This window comes from Lygodium microphyllum, chromosome 5 (genome assembly GCF_053477565.2).
Source record: "Lygodium microphyllum isolate KBCC chromosome 5, Lygodium_microphyllum_v1.1.10, whole genome shotgun sequence".
In the NCBI taxonomy this organism is placed as follows: Eukaryota; Viridiplantae; Streptophyta; class Polypodiopsida; order Schizaeales; family Lygodiaceae; genus Lygodium; species Lygodium microphyllum.
The window spans coordinates 15,215,001-15,229,667 of record NC_141139.1 but is presented as its reverse complement, the minus strand read 5'-3'; the positions used below and the strand labels follow the sequence as shown (position 1 = coordinate 15,229,667).

Sequence of the window (14,667 nt, the reverse complement as noted above, 5' to 3'; positions counted from 1 at the left end):
AGATTTGAGAGTTTCTTCTGAGTTCAAAATCATTTTGGCGGTTCGAGAAATTATCTTCAATGTAACCAAAATGATAATGTAATAGATTGTACATGTGCAAAGAATTTTGTTAAGCATGATTTCTATTACAATGGTGTGATATGAATGTGTATTTGAAATGTCACTTTGAAATAAGGTAAGGATTTTGTCCCCAAATACATCTTTTTGGTCCTTGGTTACTACTTTGTAGGAGCACATATTTTCCTACCTGCAGCAAGGAGTCTAGCAACAATTTCAAGCAAGACAAGAGTTGGAAGGAGGTATAAACAATCATAGGGAATGAAGGGCCATCATAAAATTAGGTTTTTCAGCGGATGCTTTGAAGAGAATATATCAAGGTGATGTGCAGTCTTCACCCTACCCATTATAGGGCACTGCTGTGAGTTTCCAGAGTAGTGATGGTCCAAAGCTTTATTCCCCATTGATTTTATCAAAGTGTTCTAAATGTTTATAATTATAGTATGGATATTCCTACATCAACAAACACTAGTCTCAAGTACTTTTGCAGACTTAAAGCAACCTCAAGTATGTATCATAACTTGTAGATTTTGCATCGTATCACATCATCAATGTATCGTACATGCAATGTTCTACCACGCTCTTCACATCTCTACGATTTGTCACTCTTCCTAGTTCACTCAAGTTTGAAGTTTTGTTTTAGCACTACGCTTAATGCTTGGTAGGTAAGAAATCATAGTTCTTTAAGTCAATGGGAGGCTTTTTTATTTTCTATTTTTAATAATAAACGTGATGCATTGCCATGAGGGGCGTTTATTATAATCATGTGTTGAAATGGAAAGCCCGAAGGAGAGTAAAAAGGGAGCATGGAGAGGGAGAGAGTAAACGGGACAATAAAATTCGAGGCCAAAAAAAAAAATTTGGGGAAAGATCCTCCCGAAGGAGAGAGAGTAAACGGGATAATAAAATTCGAGGCAAAAAAAAATTTGGGGTAAGATCCTCCCGAAGGAGGTTAGCCTTAACCATGTGTTGAAATGGAAAGCCCGGAGGCTTTTCTCGTCCTTATCGAGGGAGATGCTAACCTTCTCTCCTTCATTCGAACACAGAAAAGGTCGAGCTGTGTGAGTTGTGCATATAAAGATTTTTCGCCAGGCCCCAACTCCGAATGTGGGATTGGGTGGCGCTCGAATCGCCACGTGGCGCCCCTCAGATGCACTTGCTATTTACATGGCTTTGAGGCCTAACGCTTAGTTTGTTGATTCTGAAAACCTGATTGCGCTTGTGTTTGATAATTTGTGATTGCGGGCAGCGGCCCCGACGGATATAAACGGAACCGCTTTGGAAAGCGGCGGTTCTCTGAACGAATGAATGAATGTACAGACAGTTTGTGTTTAAAAAAAAAAAGCTTCGGAATTTTAGCAACAAGATTTGAGGTTCTTGGAAATGGCCTGCTGAGCCTAGCCATGAACGACGCCGCCATGAAGGAGGATGATGATCCATGGCGTCCCTCTTCTCATCATCCTCCCCTCGCCTTTGATAGGAAGCGCGCAAACCAATGCGCTGAGGTCTTGGGGTGCCGCTTCAACGTCTGGCGGTCCACGTAATGCAAGCCAAACCTCGACTTGTACCCACTCAGCCACTCAAAATCGTCTAGCAGCGACCACGCAAAATACCCTCGCACGTCGGCGCCTTGCCTGAGTGAGACACACAAACATACTAACCAATCATAGACTTTCCTGAATTTGCCTTTTCATCTGTATAACCCCCCCTCCAATTATGTCATCTTTGATGGAGTATTTGAGTAAACAGATTATCCAACTATGTCCAGAGTACTTATTACAACCCATTTATCAACATTCTATCCTCTATACATGATTGATGATTCAAGCCTTTTCAGATAATCACATAGATATTTCCCTTACTATAATATAATATACTAACGTTTGGGATACATACCAACTTGTTAAGGATTTGTACCTGCTCATAACTTTGCTTAAGTAGGACAGGTGATCTTTATGGTACTGTACTCGAGTATGGTCACGCAGTGCTTCCTTCAAAGGCAACGATGAATTCACGGCCTCGTCCACACCTAAACCCAAGGCCATGTGGAACATTGGCGCAAAGTTTGCAAAATATGATCATAAGGAACGTGTAAGCTGCATTAGATTTTATCAACCAGAAGCTTCATCACTGCCTAATATAACCTTAGCATTTATATGTAGTACAGATACCCACCACCACACTTTCTCTGTGTATTCTCTATTACAAAAACACACATTTATAAGTAGTGCAGATACCCACCACCACACTTTCTCTGTGTATTCTCTAGTACAAAAACACACATTTCTGAACATATTTTATCTCTACCTGACCTTCCCAATTGCAATATGACCACTTTCAGTTGTGAAAGTGCAGTTCATGTTCTAGAGAGAAAGTTGGCAACTATACTTTACTCCAAGCAAGATTGCCTTGTTATTGTATCTCTATTGCAGAAGGCAAGCTTTAAGTTCACAAACACAAGTGGTTTTTAAATTGATAAAGCTTTGTCGTATTGTTGTGAAATGTCATTCAGTCTCTCTGAAAAAAACTAGCAAATCTTTTAAGTCGAAGTCTTTGCATCAATTCTCAAGAAGGTAAATTGGTTGGGATGAAACACTTAGGAAGCTGCTAATGACTACACATGTTCTTTGCTGCTGCTAGATAGAATCTCAACCCCAACTTCATTCATTAGCAGCAGGATTCCAAATCAACTATCACCAAATCATCTTTCCATGATTCTCTTGAAAATCTTCAATGGCATGAGAAATTATCAGCACAGGGAAGGTTTTCAAAATTTTAGGGTCATCCCACCAAGCAGATGCTCCAAAAAGGCAAGAAGTTGAACCTTAAAGGGTACAAGAGAAAACGTGTAGTGACTAGCCCTTCAGACTTCTTTTGGGAGAACAGGAATCCTCCACTCTCCCAATTGTAAAACAAACTTGTTAGGAGGAACAAAAGCACAAGGCTACAAATTTGCTTAGGGTCCATACGTCCCATAGAGGTTTTCTTGAATCCGAGGTCAACTGTGAGCTTCCGATTTTAGCAGCACTTCCATTACTTTTTCTCTCCACAAGATCCTAGGTTTGTGCTTAATGATCGTGTCAAATTTGTTCCTAAATATGATACTGTCTCCAAGCCATAGGTAGGCAGATAGGAAGATGGGCTGGCTCCCTTTCTCCAGGGGCGCATATAAGCCATTAATCAGGCAAATGACTCTAGGGCACTGTAAAATGTGTATATGTCAGGACCCTGGGCTCAAGTGCAAAATCTAATTCATTGAAAACCTGTTAGTCAAAGTTCTGCTTACCATTCTCTGTTATATAGAGTGGTGGATTGTTATATCTGCTTTTCAGATAGTCAACCATGTGATATATACCAGATGGGACTATGAATAACCAGTTTGATGCAGCCTGCAAAAAGTCAAATCAATCAAACTGCTTACAAAACTTCATATTTCTTAACCACAGGAAAGAGTGAACCTCAAATAATTTTACCTGTGGTCCAATTGGAACACCATTGTGTACACCTGCGAGCAGGGTACCGACATTATTAGCCTGTTTTGAGATTCCAGTACATAGTACTTGAGGATAAAAGATAATCTAAAGCATGCAATTATAGCAGGGTGAATTCAGGGGGGTCCCTATAATGAATCCACCTCATATTCAAGCCTAGGGCAACTTTCGGGTTCAAAGATAGCACAGATGTCGTGTGGAACTAGGACGACAAAGTCCCTTGGTTGACATTGTCCAGAGGACCTTCCTGACTACAGTTTGATAGGTCCATTAGTAGAATAGTACAAGGAACCGACTACACTGTTATTTTGCCACATTGGGACACCAGCCATAAAATCCAGCTACCAGAAGTCTTAAACTTGATAACAACCGCAAGGTCCTATAGGTCTTTCAGAAAGACTTAATGATCTAGTGTTCTCATTTCCAAGAATATAACACAATGGTGCAATTCCTTGCATACTATCATGTTTTCTCCTTCATTGAACGCCACATGCAACAATTCCATGCATAAACAAAGTCAAGACTCGCCAATTGGAGTCACAAAAAGGTTGACAACTAACCTGTCAAGTAGCAGTTCACATCACTATAGAAGTCTTGTCCTTCCCTATGTGAAGAAGAGACGGCATTACCAACAAAATACGTTGTATAGTAGTTTATACCGACAAAATCAACAGATGCCTTCAGCACATTCCTTTGTGCATCTGAGAAAGACGGTAGACGAGTTTTCACCCGCATACGCATGCTCAGAGGATAGTCTCCAAGAAGGATTGGATCTAGAAACCTGCAAGAAAATGCAAGTTTGTCGAAAATTAAGATCATGTGCTCAAAAACATTAAGTTTCAAGAGACAAACGATCTTTCAGTTCTTATCCGAAACCATTATAAGACCCTTAGAAAAACTCGGTAAGGAACATGTGATGAGCCTCCATATGCAAGCAGCTTAAAGCATAAAGATATAAAAAGACTTCTCTCCCTACCATCCCACAAAAAAGTCCAAAGCTCTTTGCACTGCGTCTGTATCCTCTGACGAGTCGGTCAATGGAATATACCAAACTGTGTTTACTGTAATCCCTATTGATCCACCTTGCAGTTTCTACCATCACAGGCAGCCAAAAATACCCATCGTTAACATACCAGACTGTAGGTAAAGAAGAGAAGATAGCACACAATTGCTTCTGAAAGAAACATTGTATGCCACACACGCCTCTTTTGGATATTGCTACTCAAGAAACAAGAAGAAAACTCAGAAGCACAAAAACCTGCTTATGCACAGGGACACAGAAAACATACAACGAGGAAGACCCCAGAAAGATTTGAGACCTGATATTTTGATCTGTAAATGTCTACAGCAGCAGCATGCGACAAAAGGACATTGTGCCCAGCTATGTAAGGCTCTGTCGAGGAGTTGCCGGATGTACAATTACCAACAGATTTAGAGCATCGTGCTGGTGGGAATATGCCATTATTGTAACCTGATAGAATAAATCCAGCTGGCTCGTTCAAAGTAAGCCAGTGCTTGACTCGATCTCCAAAAGCTATGAAGCAAGTCTCAGCAAAAGTGGCAAAATCATCTCTGCATAGACAAAAGTCATAGAGCAAATCTCATCTTTGCATGTCTTTATGTGCTTCTTTAGATAGCATATTTTTCAGAATGTGAGGAGTATGTAATAAGCTTCTTCATGCAAAATTTTGCATTTTCATTCTTTTTTCTTGTAATGCATTTGGAAGGCATGGCCATTCAATCAGGGGAATGGCTCGAAGTTCATTGTCTATTGAGATGTTCGAATTGGTACTGAGTTTGGATGTGAGCCACAAATCAACACTCACTATGAGATATGGAAGACAAGAAACGAGTTTAGTTTGGGCGTGAACACTGTTCGAAAATGTCCACTGAGGAACAGGAAACAGATGTTTGCTAGGACGGTGGATATTTAGTTCCCATATGGACCATTTCAAGAACAATGAAGCAGCCAAATTGGGCCAAACTGGATTAAATAACCATCTCTACACCTTTTAGAAACAAGGTTCTAACACTGAGGTGAGGGGATCATTGTTGCCTGTAAGCAACATAAGTACAAAACATGAGTTAACAGTAGCCCACTGTAGCTGATTAGCAGACTCCCTCTCACTCGTGATATTGCAAAAAGGTCCCTTCATATCAGCAGCCACAACTTACACAATCTGCGAGTCGAGCCAGCCTCCATAGGCATCTTGAAGGGCCTGTGGTAGATCAAAATGGTACAGTGTCACAAAAGGTTGAATGCCTGCAATAAGATGCAAGACACCCATTGTGACTCAACATTCCATTCCCCAAACTTCCTGGCATTATTTTAACGACCAGTGCAGTGAGTAGAGACTAGAGCACAAATTTGATGCATTTTGAATGCCAAAGCACAAATGTCTTGGCTGCTAAGACGACCCTAAGCAGTGAGCTTTAAACATCTTTTTTTGCCCTTGTGCACTGGTCCGAGTAGACCTTTTTCCAGAAGCCCATTGATCAAATTGTTGTAATACTCTATTCCGAGCTGGTTTACCTTGCCTCTGCCCACTGTTGCCAGATAAAAGTTACATGCTGAGTGAGAGAGGATAACATATTCAGGAATACTTTCAAATATCCAGAAATAACAGAGCTCGACTCACATGGCATAACTCGGGACCAAGATATTGAGAACCTGTATGAATCCATTCCCATATGAGATATCAGTTTGATGTCTTCCTGGACCAGAGAATCAAACGCACTGTCATGTGCTTCCATTTTCCAAAGCACTAGAAACAGTAGCAGACACCCAACGTTTGTTATGTTTCATCAAGTACCTAGATACAAGCAGCAAAGCAGATCACCTTGTAACGATGATATTCATCGTCAGCAACATTGCCAGTGGAGCCATCAGCAGTGGTATCTGTTTGCATGTAAACCAATCTTCAGAACCTCTTTCCCAATGACGAATGGATAGAGACAGTAGACTCATGCACTGGTAGGTAAGTACTTCATCTCTTCAAATATTTATTAACATTTGCAGAGATGCGTAAGATATGCACATTTGCATTTAGTGAGCTCACTGACTTGTTTGCTCTGTGAATGTGTCCCATATGCTTGGCCCCTTTCCATCATCTCTTGATGCACCTTCATACTGCAGAAGATCAAAGTTGTACAATAAAATTCAATAGACTATTAGTAAATGGGAGAATGGTTGACAGGAAACAATCCTATTGCAGTGATGATCTAGCAATAACTGTTAACTGGCACTTGAATGCATTCAAGGATGAAATTAATCCGTGGGCATACATTGAGTCCCAAAGAGAAGATAGCACAGTAGCAATACTCTAAACGACGCCATATGCACCGTGCTCGAATGTTTCTACCGTAGACAGTTACATCTCTCACCAAAATTTGAGTTACCGTACTCCCTATGTGTTGATGTTTACAAGTGTAAAGTATGTCTGCCTCTGAGCCCGTTTACTAGGCATGATAATCCAGTGACGATGCACAGAGAATCAATGACCATGAACCAAATTGCACCTGGTAAGCAGATGATGCTGCACCAAAAATGAAATTCGGAGGAAAGTCGGCCCTGCTGATACTTCCCTCCCTGCTAATCTGCTGTCGCTGCGCTAGTGCACCCCCCAAGGCAAGGCAAAGCACACCAAAAGCTGAAAGATCAAGCACCATCATGCATTTGGCCTTTGACAACATTTCCATGCTCACAGGAGAGAAGCTGATAAGTTATAGCCGACTCAAGGACTAGGGAACTCAGTCTGCCATAGGCAGAATATATGCAATTTCAGTTGAACTTTTGCTCAGGTGAAATATGGAAGCTTCCACTCATTCTGAATAGATTACCAGATCTCGTGGAGATAAAAATGCAACTCTGTTCCACTGATGTTATCGACACATGGAGATAGATAAAGCAACTCTCGGCTCACTGATGAGTGAAAAAATGATGGAGGCTAAAGGTGGTCAGCCGGCCTGACATGCTTTTTGGCTCTGGAAGGGGGGTCTATGCTCGCTCTCTCTCTCTCTCTCCCTCTGTGTGTGTCGTCTTCTCCTGCTCCTCCTCCTGGCTGTGCGCTCAGACGCTACGAAAAACCTTTGGGGTGACAAAATCGGAGGGATATTTGAATGGAATTGCATGTGTTTAAATAGTTATTGTAGCTGCAAATGTTGTAGATTACATTAAGTTTTAATACATCATATATATTTTAGACGGAAGCATCCAAGGTGTATATTGCAGTTATAAAGAAAGAAAGCATATGTACAGCAGATTCAGGGGTAGTGAAAAAAGAAAGAAAGTATATGTATACCAGCTTCAGGGATGGTGCCCCTTCTAACTAAAGCCTTCTATTTTGTAATTTGAAGGTTTTTGGGGAAAGTTTGCAATTCATTTTCGTACTTTGTGTGTGTGTGTGTGTGTGTGTCTCTCTCCGATCGCATTCGGCCGCCCCTTTGCATGGCTATGTCTTTGAATTCGACAATGGTTAGCATATTTAGGATATAAAGAATCTCTAAGCCTTTGGCCCACTCTCTCCCTTTTGAAATTTGTGGTCCTCCCCCAGATATTGAAATCTGACTACAAAATACAAGGATCTCGTATTCCGCAAAAATCACGGTCCATTTTCCGCCAATTTATGGCAATTCAAGAAGAAGAAGAAGAAGAAGAAGAAGAAGAAGAAGAAATTGTTAAAGCACAACAAGGGAATCAATGCTCAAATTTCGAGGGCTTGAAATGCCATTTTGGGTGTCAAATGGCATGGCACCTGAGTTGTTGCATACATGAAACCTTAACTTTCCCAAGTGCTTATCCTCCATAGAGAACCTTGTGGGCTACTTTAAAAACATGCACCTTTTTCCTCACCTTTTGAGGCATATATCATATGGCATGAGGATGTGTGTACTCCCTGTTTCTTTAATATATGGCGCATCATAAACTTTGCCAAGTGCTTGGAAAATGAAACCTAGTTCTACGCTAAAGGTTGCAGGTAACACACATGCAAAATGTAGGGTGGGTTATAATTATGTACTAATAATAACACACATGATGTACCAACTATAAATCATGTAGAACAAATACCAATATGTTAAAACAATTTTCCATTTGTAATTCCATCTACTTATCATACCACTCATTCGTCACATCAAGCCAAATCACAAAAATCTTGCAACATAGTGTCTATTTTCTTCCCTGTTTAGTATTTAAAGGTTTGCTTGGGTGACTCCCAAACCAAGGAGAAAACCTCTGAGCCTATGTAACACAAGGAGGAAAGGTTTGGTATTCAGGAAATAAAGAGGTGTTTTTTAAGGGTAATATAATAATAAACAAAAAAAGAGTGAGTCTTTCAAAAAGTTGTAAGTGCATCTCTCTTTATATATATATATATATATATATATATATATATATATATATATATATATATATATATATATATATATATATATATATATAAAATAAGAATAATATTCTCTCTCATTATTTTTATTTCCTCTCCGTTCTTTTTCTTCCTCTTGTCTCTCACCTTTCTTCATCTTATATGTATGCATGTTGTGTACACATGTGATATATGTATGCACATCTGTGTATGCATTGCATGCATGTATATATACATGTATATATTTGTGTGTGATGTGTGTGTCTATATATGTGGGTGTGTCACGTTTGTATTTTATAAGTATGATGTGTGTGATGTGTGTGTCTACATATGTGGGTGTGTGCATGTTTGTAAGTATATATTTTATAAGTATGTATCTATTTTCTCTCCTTTGCTTTTTCTCTCACTTATATATATGTTTAGATGTGTACAAGAGTGTGTGTGTGTTCTATAGATGTATGTCCAGTTGTGTAGTCTCTTAAGTATGTATACTCTCTCTCTCTCTCTCTCTCTCTCTCTCTCTCTCTCTCTCTCTCTCTCTCTCTCTCTCTCTCTCTCTCTCTCTCTCTCTCTCTCTCTCTCTCTCTCTCTCTCTCTCTCTCTCTCTCTCTCTCTCTCTCTCTCTCTCTCTCTCTCTCTCTCTCTCTCTCTCACATACATGCATGCATGCATGCATACATACATTATATGATATACACACACATTTTCCTTCTTCTTTTTTACCTCTTCTTGTTTCTCCTATGCTTTTTGTGTGTGTGCGTGAGCGTGTCTATATCTGTATATGTATGTATATATGTGTATGTTTAATACACATGTGTCTATTTATGTGGTCTCATAAATATGTGTCCTCTCTCGTCCTCTCATCAATTGTATTTTCTCTCCTTTTCTTTTCCTCATATCCCTCGTCTCTCTTCACCTCATATGTGTATATATGTATGTATGTGTATATATGTGTATGCATATGTGTGTGTGGATTGCATGTGTGTATGTGTGTGTGTTTGCATATATACATGCGTGCATGTTTTGTTATAAGTATGTATCCATTCTCTCTCCTTTGCATGAGCACTCTTTCTCTATTTTTCTCTCACTTATATATATTTACGTGTACATGAGCATGTGTTATCAAAATTATAAGAAGAATTATGGGAAAATAAGTTGATGATTTAATTTATTTTGTGAATTTTTTAACATCATTTAATTACCACATGATTGTAACTTCTTGTGTGTAGTCCTACATGAAGCACGGGTTACTCATGCTTAGTAATTAAATGGCAATGTCTAATATAATGTGTGCTTGATATATCAAAATATTAAATGAAGATATTATTCTTTGAAGAGTGCTTATGGTATATAAAGGATCTTTATTTATTGGGTACTCAAGTAGCATAGAATTATTATATTTTATATATATGCTCTTTAGCATGATGGTTGTATATACACAAGTGCTAATAGATTATTTAAGAAAATTTTTATTAAATCATTGAATTATTATTTTATTGATATATATCTTAAATAGACTATAATTAATATTTTTAGATCTTATTTTTAGAAAATGTAATCTATCTTTGAGAAAAGGATCGGAAAAGAATAATTGTGCAAGGAAGAAATATATGGGCCTATTTTGAGATGTCTTTTGTATTTTGAGCACCAAGATAATAAAATCAAATAAATACATGCATGAGGGATGTGTTCACCCATGCATGGGGGGAAAATTGTACCACCCAATTGATTTCTCATGTATTTTTATCTCTCAACTATACTCTTTTGCAATTAATGGTTCTCTCAAATTTCTTCAATTTTATGCAAGCTATGGTGAATTCTTGCGATATAATATATGAATAAATGCATATGTATGAGTATGCAATTGTACACTTGTACATATATATGTGTACATGTATTGTTCGTGTGTTTTTATAGTCTACGCACATTTGTCTATGGTCTTATAGTTAGTATACATTACTAAACATTTTCATATAGCTTATTTTTCAAAAAATGAGAGAGAGAGAGAGAGAGAGAGAGAGAGAGAGAGAGAGAGAGAGAGAGAGAGAGAGAGAGAACCATATACAATTTTTGAGAGAGAGAGAGAAAGAGAACCATATACAATTTTTCAAAGACTCGTCTTTTCCCTTTCCATGATCATATTCTATCTTCAATTGAAAAAGAGAGTATGTGAGTGTATGTGCATGAGAGAGAGAGAGAGAGAGAGAGAGAGAGAGAGAGAGAGAGAGAGAGAGAGAGAGAGAGAGAGAGATGATAGAAAATAAATATGACCCCCAAATACTCTTCAAGAAAAAGTCCTCTTTATTTCTTGAATACTAAACTTCTCCTCCTTGTACCATGTAGGCTTGGGAGCCTTCTATTTGGTTCAACATCCCCAAGGCAAAGCTTTAAATTATATATACTAGTTTCCTCTTGGTGCTTCGCATCAAGGTTGGCATTGTGTGCTAGTGAAGTGCAAAACTTTAAAGCACTACTGTTATTATCGGTTTAACACATTTCACGTCTTGATGCATGTCTTTTGTGGCAATATGATTCATGGCCAATTGAGTCCCTTAAAAAAAAACCATGAGAGACTCCAAAATGTATTAATATGATATGTGTGTGAGTGAGTGTGTGTGTGTGTGTGCATGTGATATATTATAATATATATTATACAAGAGCATTGATATATGATAGTTATTGACCCACAAACTGCTTTCCTAGATTGTGAACACAAACCTCTTGTATTCCAAGAGATTATTTTAAACTTCTTTGAGCTTCTATGCATAGTAAAGCTCGGAAGACAATTAATACACTTCTTCCTCATCATATTCAAGAGAAACATAAATGTTCCTATTGACAAGAGGTTGTCTTGCCAACGTCTTAAGAGAGATCTTCCTGGTCCTATTTTCACATTTGGGTTTTTTAAATCCAAGAGGTTGATTTTCCTTGTATGTTGTATTTCTGGATTTACCTTTATCTTTGGCTACCAAGTTTTGCACATGCTTTGCTTGGCCAACTTGCAAATCATATTTCCTACTAGCATTACTCAACCCTTCATCTTTATTCTTGTTCTCCTCTTGCTTGTCTTTAGCTCCAGCCTCACCTTTGACTTCTCATACCTCCTCTTTTGCAATTTTTGATGTCTCATATCTATTATCTTCATTGCCTTCAATTTTTTGCTTGCAATTATGGGCAAAATGCCCAAGCTAGTGGCATAAATAATAGGAGTTAGGGAAAGGACTAAATTTAACTTCAACGCATATCTTGATCCCATGGGGATCATATGCTTCCAAGAAACCAAGGATAGGTTTTCTCTTGTCCCATAATACACAAAGCTTTCTTTTCTGGGCCCTTCAGAAGACCATTGACTGCTTTTGGCACATACAATACCTTTTTCATGGCTTTGGCCAACTCAAAAATCTCCTCATCAAGCTAATCATGCAATCCCAAAAAAGTGATCCATATCGGGCGTTCATGCTGGAGAGAATCATCAGGATTAAAATGTTGCGACCAAGGAATTGCATACATGTAGTTCCCCTTGAAGCCCACCGATGATGCCAATATCCAACCTCTTTCTTGCTAGGTATTGACAAAAGCAAAGTAAAAACATTTTCCCACAAATTTATATTGTACTAGCATGGCTCCCGCTTGGTACATTTGCACAAACCATCTCGCAAATTCCTCCTCTCCATGCAATCTACCCATAAAGTAGAAAAAGAGGCCACATGCAAAGAAATATGCATACCTCTATTTAATTTCTTAATAGAAAATGCCACGAGTGCTCTAAGTATGATGGCATTGCTTGAATTTGCTTCCTTCTTTCTTCTCTCACACACTAAAACCCTTGATGCTCTCACGAACTTCTTTTTTCACCTCCAACATGTTGAGATCATGGTGCTTAGCAACACCCACATAATCAAGATCCATGCTTTCACCATTTCATGAAGCCTTACTGATGGTGGCCTCGCCATTCACCTCATCTTCCTACATTCTCTTTGTTGCATGGGCTCAAAACTAAATTTAGTGCCAATAATCTAAAGATCCTTCATTCTCATTGAAGTAGCTGAATGCTAGTTCTTCAAACTTGTTGTTGATAGAGTTGGAGCAATATGACATGTAGGGAAGGGGAGCAATAGTGACTTGGAGTAGGAAACATCTGTTCACAACCACCTTAGGTAGGCAACATTGCACTATCGTTCTCTCATACACCACTAATTTGATGGTTCATGAATCATCTTAGCCATAACCACATTTATATAGTTTATATATAGTATAGATGTAACGCGACATGTGCATGCAATAACGTTATTTTTCTCTAGCAAGTTGTTAGCTTTGAAACAAATCTTAAAGACCAAAACATGAGGGATAAAAAGTGTAGTTGAGCTAAGATATTGCCAATTTATAGGAGCAAATAGACTTAAAACCCCATACTAGTGATTCTTTATTATTTTTGTTCTTATATTAACAATCTAGTTACATGCATATAATGGTATAAAGGTCATTCTTAAATTCTTCTTTAAGATAGAGCCCTGATAGACCCCTCACTTTTGAAGTTTCATCCATCATTCAAGACATTAAAAGGTGAAACTTCAAAATTTTGAACAAACTCAATAACATCTATATACTTACTCTTTAAAGTTCCATAGATAATATGCTTTTCATACAAATATATCTATTACTTAGATGACCTTATATTTAGAAGTGTTGCAAGGGACATTAAATTGAGAAGCAACAAGTTGATACTGCTGAATGGTGGATGCATATTCCAATCTCATCATGGAGCTATTATCACCCATAATAGGTCATCACATAAGTATTGATGTTGTGATACACATCAAAATATCATTGAAAAGGACACTATATCATTTGATGATGACTTTTGCCTCCTTGTTGGCCTTGATCCTTCTAAACCCTTTTATTGTTGTAGCTTGTAATTCTTCCAATTGGCCCAAATCTTGCTCCTCTCTCATTATGTCACACTCATAACACATAGAACTCTATGAGCTTTTCAAAAGAGGAAATACATAAGGGATCCAAGTTGCACATGCATGATGAACTTAACCTTCTTAAAAAGGAGGGTCTACACATGGTAAAAATTTTGCATAGTATTGTAACATGTATATGCAAGGATGGTAAGGTAAGTCTAAAAATAGGACTAAATACACATACACTTGAATGCTAATATGCTATTTTTGAAAATATTAAAAGTAGAAACATGACTATGATAATGCTAGTAATGGATTTATTGCAACATTAAGACTAATTTGCTGAGTAAATTGAGCATGTAAAAATTTTTGTGTTTTTCACATAACATAAACATCCAACTCTTTGAAATATGTTAGTCTTAATCATAAGTCAAGTGCACTAATACATTTACAATTATCAACATGACCAAGGCTCATACACAACTCCAATACACTATGCAATTCACAATCATCAATAAGACCAAGGTTGATACATCACCACCCATATACATTTTTAGATCATAGAACGTAGAATGTCCAAAATAAAAAGCATAGGAGATTACTCAAACAACACCCTCCAACATATCATCTCCTTATTGATGACAAACATGTAAGCAAAAAGATTAAGGGGGTATTGTAGAAGCACATGGAATTCTAGAAGACACTTCATATGTTGTAATAAACAAGTTCACACCATCTCTACTTTGCTTAATGTGATGATCACATTTTGGAGCTTAGTTTTTCCCAATGTGGATGTGCATGTGTGGCTTTTGAGAATGTGCATGCCATGTTCATGAAAGTGTGAGATCA

The 14,667-nt window shown here is 38.0% G+C and overlaps 1 protein-coding gene and 1 non-coding gene across 3 annotated transcripts; both read right to left on the bottom strand.

The window, feature by feature from the left end:
- Positions 1-977: 977 nt before the first annotated feature.
- On the bottom strand, positions 978-1,101 carry LOC148035526 (U6atac minor spliceosomal RNA). Its single transcript, XR_015691035.1, has one exon. It is a non-coding gene; the product is annotated as a U6atac minor spliceosomal RNA (small nuclear RNA).
- On the bottom strand, positions 980-7,660 carry LOC148035525 (beta-glucosidase 13-like). 2 transcript variants are annotated; one of them, XM_087677480.1, is made up of 13 exons: positions 7,068-7,658; positions 6,612-6,678; positions 6,389-6,447; positions 6,188-6,263; positions 6,024-6,095; positions 5,724-5,811; positions 4,868-5,120; positions 4,525-4,640; positions 4,109-4,329; positions 3,531-3,562; positions 3,344-3,446; positions 1,975-2,086; positions 980-1,691 (listed from the first exon to the last, which is right to left on the bottom strand). In XM_087677480.1, the coding sequence occupies exons 1-13, from the start codon at positions 7,245-7,247 to the stop codon at positions 1,514-1,516; spliced, it is 1,557 nt and encodes a 518-aa protein (XP_087533606.1). In that variant the 5' UTR covers positions 7,248-7,658; the 3' UTR covers positions 980-1,513. The 2 variants fall into 2 exon arrangements, 1 of the variants encoding a protein (XP_087533606.1); XR_015690831.1 differs by having other exon boundaries at positions 1,556-1,691; positions 1,975-2,153; positions 7,068-7,660.
- Positions 7,661-14,667: the final 7,007 nt, after the last annotated feature.

Excerpts from the sequence above, each read along its gene's own strand:
- LOC148035525 (XM_087677480.1), bottom strand. The coding sequence starts at position 7,247 with ATGGAAATGTTGTCAAAGGCCAAATGCATGATGGTGCTTGATCTTTCA. Across the intron at positions 6,096-6,187 it reads TTGGTCCCGAGTTATGCCAT|TGGGCAGAGGCAAGGTAAAC; the intron begins GTGAGTCGAGCT and ends ATCTGGCAACAG. Across the intron at positions 1,692-1,974 it reads TTAAGCAAAGTTATGAGCAG|GCAAGGCGCCGACGTGCGAG; the intron begins GTACAAATCCTT and ends TGTCTCACTCAG.